The following is a 10,950-nucleotide window of genomic DNA, read 5'->3' as shown; positions in this document are numbered from 1 at the left end:
TTTTTCATATAGCTAGGTTTCATCAACATGCACAAGCCATTTGTAGTGGGGAAATGTCCGCACAAATAGATCGAACATCTAGAACATTTGGTGGAAAATTATTCTTCTCGGTTAAAGTTGGTTGTCCAGGCTGCAATAAAATCGTATCTACAACTCAATGATAGTTCGTGGCACGAACTCTCGCGTAGCAATTATCCAGCCCTATAGTTCATTGTACGACACATCTCAATCTTCATACAATTGCTCTATGACCATATGTAAACTATCTATGCTTTTCAGTATGACACACGGTATTAGAATCGTTCTTACATTTCGGCAATTAGTATCAGAACAGGAATGGTTGGCATGTCCTTGACCATTTGCATGATGTAGTTGCAGATAATTTTGGCATCAAGTTTGCGGTGATCTTGCGTCATGTGTAGAAGTGCATATGTGAGGTTCAACAAATTTTTAGATGTCCTTGTATTGTTACATTTGGATAAATGCGGCTCGTACTCGCCAATTGCACCCTTCTGCCGACCTCTGACACTCTCCAACATACAATGTCGGTTTAGACATGGCGACTTTATAATCAATTGACATATTCATACTATACCGCTTAATGGAAAATACACAATCTTCCTTGGTTACAAATTTTTGGCCAACAAACAACTCCTCACATTCGAGATCTATGGCCGATCAGTGGGCAGATAATATATCAAGGTACTCCGAAAACTTAGATGTATACGCCACATCGTGATTTACGATCGACATGTAGGCCCTAGGATCATTGAGCATGACAATGCCTTAACTTGGGTTCCTAGCTGAAGAAGCGTAAATATTTTTATCATCATCCGTACTTTCATTGTTGATATCATCTGGGACTTCATCTAAATCGAGATCACTATAATCTTTAACCTTGTGATCAGAAGGACTATTATTATTACATCCATCTTCACCATCTGCATCGGTCTCAATCACTATTGGATGTATTTGTAAACGAAGACCTGGGTTAAGGTTCTCAAACACATGTGGAGAATTAAGATCGATGCCAAACACATGTGAAAAATTAAGATCGATGCCAAACTCACGTACAGTCGTTCGTCTATCAACGAATGTTCTCGTAACCTCCATACACGAATCTTGAACTTCATGTTCTTCACTTAATGAAGTGAAATCTTCACTTGGCTTTACATCAGCTAACTCAGCAAACAACTGAATCGGTTCAGTGTGGCCAATCTGATTCCGGTAATAAAGTGTGACCATTGTCTTTATGTCTTCACCGTTTACAAATCCCACCAGTCTACAAATTCCATTTTGGTAAATTTGATGCGATTTGTCGAAACTAGGACTTTGTAGAATGGTTTTGAGATTCTCTTCCCACAATGTTTAATAATTTTTGAACTGATCCGTTCTTTCATATTATCAACCGACACATTTTTATTAAATCTCATTACTACTTTTTGGTGACATTCAAATATAAAACCAACTGTTGTTAAAATTACTCCATCGAAATAAACGCATACGAAGAATTGATTATCTATCTTCAATACTAAATCTATAAAAATATTTAAACATAATTAAATTTCTTAAGAATTTTTTTTCAAAAACAAAACAAGATTCTACTCATAAAATATAATAACAAAAATTAATCACCTGTACAAACCTTACAAATATTTCTGACTTTGCTTCTTTGTTTTCTCCTATTTTACAAAAAAAATTTCCTTTTCTTTCTTATTATATGTTAGCTGCTACAACCATTCAACCAAACACAAAAAACACTATAACAATTCAACAGATCAAAACACAAAATTTTTTTACAGCACTTCATACAAATTATTATAACTGTTCAACTCAAATATATAAGGGTTTGGTGCCGCCTGACAACCTTCCTCCTCCAACTGGTGCCACCTGACACGTGCCTTCCAAGCTTGGTGCCGCCAGTTTAGCACCCTTCACCCCTTTTTACCGGTGTTTTGTCCCGTAATTTTTTTTTGTATACCGGTATCACCGTATAACATCTTTTCACCATTAGAAATTATTTTTTTAAAACATATCATAAGCTAATGATGGAGGTATGATTGAGCAAAAAAAATGGGTGATGCTGCCAACCCTTATCCCTCCACCTCCTAGCATTGTTAATTTCACCCTATTTTGGTAAATGATGTCACTAGGATATTATTTTAGTATTTAATTAGTTTTTAGTATTATCAAGGTAACCATTAATAGCATTACGAGAAATAGTATTAGAATACAAATTAAATAAATTATCCTTTGAATGATTGAATTGCTTAGTAAATTGAAATTTAAAAAAAAAGAAACAAATTAAAATTAACAAAAACAAGTAACATACGGATCCACAAATAATCAAATTCATGTTTTAATAGAAATTACAACCCCCTTTCATTTCCACCGCTCTTTAAATTTACTATTCAGAGATACCTTCTGTCACTCAGCCACGGATTGCTCAGCAACAGTTAGCAATAAACCCACCCAAAATATCTAATATGTTTATTATTATTTTATTCATTAAAAAAATTGTAAAACAAAAACAAAACATTTCTAAAAGAATAGCAAAAAAAAAAAATCCACGTGGCAGTACACCAATGATCCCGTAATAGAAGTTGCTCGATATTTAACCCCCAGAAATTGTTGCTATATAAACCCAGCTTCTTCACCCTCATTACTCGCATCCGTCGTCTGAAAGAGGAAAACAAAGCCATTTTTAGTGGTTTCGCTCTCTCTCCCTCTCTCTAAAGAAGAGGCATTCCCTTCGTCGGAGTGCGCTTCTGCTGAGTGTTTCTTTCGTTTTCTTTTGTTTGAAGTTTTGGAGTAAAGAGTGTTTCAAGCTTTTTAGTCATATTGGCTGCTTAACGACCCAAGGTAGCCTCGCCGGATATAGGTGAGTTCATTTTGGGGTTCTCAGCCGTCAACTGTGAAATTAAATAGTGGTTTTCGGTGGATTCTCTTTTTAGAGTAATATTTGTTTCCCTTTTGGATGACTTGTTGTTGTTTCCGTGGTGATCATGAAATGAGACGTGATTTGGATTTGGATTTTGGAGTTTCTATGATCTGAAATCTTTTAGAACTTTTTGTTTGTTAATTTTGAAAGTTTTATGGATTTGTTATTTAAATTGTATTTTACTTTATTTCTTTTTTTTAAGTACTGTTTTTCCTCTCTGCGATTTGTTTCTGGTTTCGTGGTATTATGATCATGAAATGAGACGTGATTTGGAGTTTTTATGATCTGATGTAATTATAACAATAAAATCTTATTTACGTAAGAGTTAAGATCACGACGATAAATCCCTCGAATTACTTGGTTATGAATTATGATTTTGCTCTTACGGTGACAGAATTTTTTTTATTATAAATGTCTGTTTAATTGAAAATTCATCGTCGTTTAAAATTTTGCCAACTTTTTATAATCCTCTGTTTAACTAAAAAAAGTTCGTGTTTTCTTTTTCACGTTTTTTCTTCCGCTGTAATAATCGTGAAGATCTTTTAGATTATTGGACCTGCTTTTCTCGTGTATCCGTCCAAACTTGCTCTAACTAAGTATACACTTTTTCTTTTCTTTTCTTTTCTTTTTTTCTTAGAATTTTTTTTTCGAAAGTAGAAAATTAAGAATTTATTTATTTTTCTAATAAAAAGAGGAGCTTTGCTTATAGTCTGAACAGATCATTGTGGTCCGCTGGCTGCCTTCTCTTTTTCATATTTATTTTTTTCCGTTGATGATCTTCAAGTAAACCACCTGAAAGTTACTTGATTATAAAAAATAGTTCGTATATTCCTTCAAAAAAAAAAAAACCCCAAAAAGTAGTTTACAATCCCAATTTAGCGACGAACTGTAGCTTAAATCACAGTAAATAAATAAATTTGAACAGTTGCTTTCTTTTTCCTTCATACCTTGACCATTCCAGATTTTTCTTCATGGACATAATATTTTATCCCAATAAACAAAGAAAAAAAAGAGAAAAAAAAACAGAGCTGGTTTTCTGTATCGATAAATAAAAAATGCTTTTTAATATTTTACACAATTTTTTCTTTTTCAGAATTTTTTTTCTTTCTTTATAAGTTTTTGGTGGGTTCAAAATGCCATGATTATTCAGCGGATAGGTGAGAAAATGTTAAGGACAACATCAGTGAAGCAATTGGGGTGGTTTCTCCCTTCAGGGAAATCTCATGGCACTGGAAATGTTCCTTACAAAAGCCTAAACTTTCCAAGATATTTTAAACCCATAGGTCAAAATTTTAGACCCTACCCCTTACCCATTTTTATTTTGCTGTATTCGTCTTCTGCAAATAGGTGATCTTTAAATTTTTGTTTTTGTTATCTAGTATAATTCTTAACTAATTTTATTGAAACTCTGTTTCTAAACTTAATGTAAACATCTTTTAACTTTTTTTTTTGTTCTTATATATGTCTGTTCTGTGAGTTGTCATTGATTTTGTTTGTTGTGTTGTCTGACAGTTATCAGGTGCTCATCATAAAAAATGACTGTCACGCCAGGAATTTCCATCAACGATGGGAACCTTGTGGTTCATGGGAAGACCATCCTCACTGGAATACCTGATAACATAGTTTTGACCCCAGGATCCGGTGTCGGGCTTGTTGCTGGTGCTTTTATAGGTGCTACTGCTTCGGATTGCAAAAGCCTTCATGTCTTTCCAATAGGTGTTTTAGAGTAAGCACATTCTCCTTTGAAAACTCTATTATCCTCCAATTTTGACATTCATGTACCTTCTTTTTCTTAACTAGAATTGATGTTATTTCATCATATTCTGTTTGGTGATTGCATCATTGTGTGAAAATTTATTTATGGATTGGGAGTTTGAGATTTAGCAACTCAATGGATTTTCATTTTATAATTTGGTTGTTTCATTTAAAAAAAAAATTTTAACAGATAGCATTAGCTATAAAGTACTATTAGTTGTCAAGAAAGAGATGGTTGGTTCCTATTCTTATGACTAACAGTATCAAGCTTCTTATGTTACTGACTGTTGCCTTAAGATTCTACATCATCCTTTTACTTTATTTTTTGAACGCTTTTGATCAGTTTACACCTTTAGAAAAAGGTTCATTTAGGTTAATTTGTTTCCTAGTTAACTTGGAAAGAATCGGATTATATGACTATGCAGTAAATAGGAGTCTAGACTTTAAGAACATTTTTAAAATGTTGATTCAAATATATTTATTAGCATACTTCATGCTTAAATCTATTTTAAATTACTTCTAATGTACATGTTCTTTGGATTATCCGAATGCTTTGCTTATTCCTAATTGTTAGCTGGGACTGTTGTTTTCCTTACATTTACTTGTGATACTTGAGGATTATAATACCTGTAAGTTCTGGATGATTGTGGTGTGGAGGAGTACCCAAAGTCATGACTTGGTACTTATTTTACCAGGGGCCTCCGGTTTATGTGCTGTTTCCGTTTCAAACTATGGTGGATGACTCAGAGAATGGGAACATGCGGGAAAGATGTCCCTTTGGAGACTCAATTCATGCTCGTAGAGAGCAAGGAAGAAGATGATCCTAATGCCCCAACGATCTACACTGTTTTCCTCCCTCTCCTTGAAGGCCAGTTCCGTGCTGTTCTTCAAGGCAATGACAAGAATGAGCTTGAAATATGCCTTGAGAGTGGTGAGTAGCTTATGGCACTCAAAAGCATGTGGCATTTTCTGTATGTCTATCATTTAATTGCATAAGGCGAACCTTCAGTCCCATCTTTTTGGCCATTAATGAAGGAAGCAAACCATATGAAATCATCAATCATGGGGTGGAGTTGTCATTAGTGTGAACAACCACGGTGGAGAAACCATGAATGACTGCCATCCCAATAAATCAAGATTAATGGCATATATAACATTTTTGCGAAGAAAATAAGTTGAAAAGGATGGAGTTCGAAAGAACCGAAACGACTTCTTTTCGGTGTGATTTGGTTTTGCAGGTGATAACACTGTTGAAACAAATCGAGGCCTTTACCTTGTCTACATGCATGCTGGGACCAATCCATTTGAAGTTATCAACCAGGCTGTAAAGTGAGTAGAGATGCTTTTTTCATGCAATTTTTTTTCTCTTTCTTTTGTCCTTAATACATAGTCATTGTTTTCTTTTTCCTTATAATGTTGTTATCCATATTTCTTTCTCTGGAAACTATTTATAAATTACAGTAATATATCAAGACTTATATTTGATTTCCTGAATGTATTGTGTTTCTTATGGTTTATTAATGAGCACTTTCATGAACCAATCAGGGCTTTGGAGAAGCACATGCAAACTTTCCTTCATCGAGAGAAGAAGAAGGTATAGTTACTTGCGAGAATGTTTACCTCACCTGCCAATTATTTTATTTTATAAAAAAATTATTTTACTTCTAATTTGGTTTGTGACAAAGCTAAGATTATCTTTACGGATCTTTTCTAACATTTTTATGTTGGTTGTGAGTAGTTGCCTTCATTTCTTGATTGGTTTGGCTGGTGCACCTGGGATGCTTTCTACACTGATGTCACTGCAGAGGGTGTTAAGGAAGGCCTCAAAAGGTAGTAGAAAATTATGGCAATGTGAGCAATTGGTTAGCTGTATAGATGGAAAGAAAATGCTATGATGGTAAAAAGATGATCGTCACTAAATTCTTTTTATTTTAATTGCAGTCTATCAGAGGGAGGGACTCCACCTCGATTTTTGATCATAGATGATGGTTGGCAGCAGATTGAAAGTAAGCCCAAGGAGAGTGATTGTGTTGTACAAGAAGGGGCGCAGTAAGATCTCTCTCTCTCTCTCACACACACACACACCCAAAACTCTGCTGAGGCTCTTGGAGTTTAGCTCAGTATTAGTACTTAGTACTTCAATGAATGAGTGAATCAGATGGACTAAAACCAACCTACAGATGGGATTTCTTGTCTCCTTTTTCCATCACATTTAAGCTCTTCCACCTTAATTTGATTATTTCTTTTTCTATATGAAGGTCTTGCACATTTAACAATTTATTACTAAAATTGGATATAGATATGATGCCCAATTATTTCTTGCAGGTTTGCGAGTAGGTTGACTGGGATTAAAGAGAATGCGAAGTTCAAAAAGAATGACCAAAACAACGAACAGATCTCTGGCCTAAAACATGTTGTAGACGAGGCCAAGCAGCATCATAATGTGAAGTAAGCAGTCCATGTTATTCAGGTTCTTTGTGTTTATCAGTTGGTTGTGGTGCATTCTGATATGAACGCTCTTATGAGAGCACAAAGACAATCATTTACATTATGATTAATTGACGAATTTTTATAGATCCTACTTTTTAGCCAACTTTAGATTTTCTTATTACTAGCCACAGTTCTGAGATTGTTGTGTTTTACTCTAGAACTGCAATGACAAGTGGATCTATATTCTGGTTTAAGAACACACTTTGCAAATCCACACTGTAACACTCTCAGCTAGAAAGAAAATATCAAAGTTGGACTTGACGCACATTGGACTACACATTTATTCATCATAGACATGAAAACATAAAATTGTGCCAATTTGACCCTAAATCCTTCCATTTATGTGATATACGATTGATCTTATTTTTGATAGTTTGCATTCTTCAATTACTCTCTAAATAATGTTTATTTCTATTTCAAATGACGTTTTGGCTCTACTTCTTGGCGTAGGAATGTGTATGTGTGGCATGCTTTGGCTGGCTATTGGGGTGGAGTCAAACCTGCAGCTGCTGGTATGGAACATTATGATACAGCATTGGCATATCCTGTTCAGTCCCCAGGTGTGATGGGCAACCAGCCGGATATAGTTATGGACAGCCTTGCTGTTCATGGCCTTGGTTTGGTGCATCCGAAGAAGGTTTTCAACTTCTACAATGAGCTTCATGCCTACCTGGCTTCATGTGGAGTTGATGGTGTGAAGGTCGATGTGCAAAACATCATCGAGACACTTGGTGCTGGACACGGTGGTAGAGTATCTCTTACCCGCAGTTACGTTCAGGCCCTTGAAGCGTCAATTTCCCGAAACTTCCCGGACAATGGATGCATAGCATGCATGTGCCATAACACTGATGGAATCTACAGCACCAAGCAGACCGCTGTTGTTAGAGCTTCTGATGACTTTTATCCTCGTGACCCTGCTTCACATACTATCCACATTTCCTCAGTGGCTTACAACACTCTTTTCCTCGGAGAATTTATGCAACCTGATTGGGATATGTTCCATGTAAGTCAAAATTACTGAACTTATTTATTTCCTATGATAATTGAAGTTACTGTCATATTCAGTAATGAAAGGTTCAAAACGGGATGGTTCATCTGGTACTGATGACTAATCACTGGTCTGCAGAGCTTACACCCAGCTGCAGATTACCATGCTGCTGCTCGTGCTGTTGGTGGATGTGCTATCTATGTCAGGTATTGTTTTGCTAAAGTCGATTTTTATTTTTACTAATCATAATGATTGTGGAATCTTCTAACGCAACATTTTGTATTCGTGGTGTTTTATGCAGTGATAAGCCTGGCAACCACAATTTCGAGCTCCTGAAGAAGCTGGTCCTTCCTGATGGATCAGTTCTCCGCACCCAATTGCCTGGCAGGCCTACCGTTGACTGTCTTTTCGCTGATCCGGCTAGAGACGGGATTAGGTCTGTAGCATCCTTTCTCATTGCTTGCTGCACATCATAATCTTTTATCGTGCAGTTTTACCCACAGAGAATCCTATTTTGCAGCTTACTCAAGATTTGGAATGTAAACAAGTGTTCCGGTGTGGTGGGTGTTTTTAACTGCCAAGGTGCTGGTTGGTGCAAGGTCACCAAGAAAACCCGAATTCATGATGCATCACCTGGTACACTTACAGGTTCTGTTTGTGCCAACGATGTTGATTCGATCGCTCAGGTTGCCGGTGCGGACTGGAACGGGGAGAGTGTGGTTTATGCTCATAGATCAGGTACATTTTGTCTGCTTAGATGTCAGGTGACGAGTGCCAATTGGATTTATTTTGATCTAAAATGTTAAAAAAATGCCTTTTGAGTTTCAGGAGAGCTGGTACGGTTACCTAAAGGTGCTTCAGTGCCGGTAACACTTAAGGTTCTCGAGTATGAACTATTCCACTTCTGTCCCGTCAAGGTTAGTTTCTTTCCTTCATTTTAGGCTACTTTTTTGTAATTTAACTACGGTGGCTTATTGAATGCCTTTTTCCTATGGTGCAGGAAATTTCCAACACCATTTCATTTGCACCAATCGGCCTTCTTGACATGTTCAACAGCAGCGGTGCCGTGGAGAAGTTCGAAGTACAAATGACATCCAATGAGAAACTGCAGTTCTTTGATGGCGAGGTTTCCTCGGAGTTGACAACTTCACTCAGCAACAACCGGAATCCAACAGCAGCGATCAGTCTCAAAGTCCGGGGTTGTGGGAGGTTTGGTGCATACTCATCTCAGCATCCGTTGAAGTGTTGTGTGGACAATGCCGACACTCACTTCAACTATGACTCAGCCACCGGATTGGTGACACTTACATTGCCAGTGCCATCGGAGGAGATGTACAGATGGCACGTAGAAATTCAAGTCTAAGTTTAGCTTCAGGTTATTTTATTAGGCCATCATACTAAAAGTCATTATTGTATTGAGGGAGATTTCATGGCTTTCTAGTCTAGTCTAGTCTAGTGGTAATACGTAATTGGGGTCCTCTACCGTGCTGTAGCTACTTTCTCTTAAATAAAATTGCCTCTCTCTCGAAAATTCGTTGTGTTCTTTGTCTTAAACTATGAAAAAAAAAAATCAATCATGACAGAATATGATACAAAAACAACAATAGGTCTAATGTTAGATGTAAAAGGTGTGATTTTAGCTCAAAACCCTCGCTTCATCTTTCATGGTCTTCTTCCCTGCAATCTTACTTCCTGTAAATTTTTGTTGGTACTTATTAATTAAATCGTTGGTGTAGTTGGCAGTCGACACTTATTCAACTTTTATTACTTATGCTACCATATTTCGAATTTGTTTCTTCTACTTGAAAAATGAGTAAAATAATTCCTTTCATTACGAAGGGAAATAAAATAACCCATTTACTAAAATTTTCATCCATTTTGTGGTTTAGTGCTCATGTGAAATTTTAAGATGTTTTACATTAAGTGACATGTTAATGATGAGTATGATTAAAAACTATATTTTTGGGATAAATCTTAAAATTATATATGAACTTTGGTTTAATGTGTAATTTTATACACATATTTGAAATTTAAGCAATTTTATATATTGAAATTTTGATTTGGTGGAATTCTCATACATTATTAATACAATTATTGATATAATATTATTTTTGTTTATATATTGTATATACAAACAATTATATTTATCTAATATAAAAATAATTGATGTATTTATTTTTTTAAATGCGTATGATTGAATCAAAATTCAACTTTCATGTATTCATTTGAATCACGATCGAAGTTTCATGTGTATAATCATACCAAATCAAAGTTCATGTATCAAATTGCACATTGAATCAAAGTTGATATATAATTTTGAGATTTATCCTTATTTTTTAGATAAAATAATAATTTTACCAAAACTGCCATGAAACTTACGAACTAGTGGGGTATCAAACCATAATGACAACACAATCCATTAAATAACGAGAGTAATTACAAAGAGGAAAATGCACAAGATCGTGCAAAACCAAGTTGAAAATTGCAATTGGAACCACCTGCTCACATTGTTCTTCTACTTCTATTCATATACCTATCAAGAGTAAAACACTATTGGAAAATAAAATATTTTAATCAAACCGTTTCACTAATCGTCCTTCACGAATAGCCTATGGAGGAGAGATACAAACTAACAATTACTGCTATATTGGTAGTGTATAAAACTATCATAGATGTACTACCTTGATTAATTGTTAATAATTACATCTTAGTCTCGCCATCGTCACACTAAATCCCTAAAAGACTCTTTCACATTGGTGATGCATGAAACCAGTCC

The 10,950-nt window shown here is 35.5% G+C and overlaps 1 protein-coding gene across 1 annotated transcript; it reads left to right on the top strand.

Moving 5' to 3' along the window:
• Positions 1–2,661: 2,661 nt before the first annotated feature.
• Positions 2,662–9,705, top strand: LOC105785354 (probable galactinol--sucrose galactosyltransferase 2). Its single transcript, XM_012611412.2, has 14 exons — positions 2,662–2,881; positions 4,454–4,667; positions 5,392–5,627; positions 5,935–6,025; positions 6,242–6,290; positions 6,435–6,526; positions 6,638–6,745; positions 7,022–7,144; positions 7,637–8,189; positions 8,313–8,380; positions 8,476–8,610; positions 8,695–8,912; positions 9,003–9,091; positions 9,175–9,705. The coding sequence occupies exons 2-14, from the start codon at positions 4,477–4,479 to the stop codon at positions 9,535–9,537; spliced, it is 2,316 nt and encodes a 771-aa protein (XP_012466866.1). The 5' UTR covers positions 2,662–2,881; positions 4,454–4,476; the 3' UTR covers positions 9,538–9,705.
• Positions 9,706–10,950: the final 1,245 nt, after the last annotated feature.

Source organism: Gossypium raimondii, chromosome 1, assembly GCF_025698545.1.
Source record: "Gossypium raimondii isolate GPD5lz chromosome 1, ASM2569854v1, whole genome shotgun sequence".
NCBI lineage: Eukaryota > Viridiplantae > Streptophyta > Magnoliopsida > Malvales > Malvaceae > Gossypium > Gossypium raimondii.
This window is presented reverse-complemented; position numbering and strand designations above follow the sequence as displayed.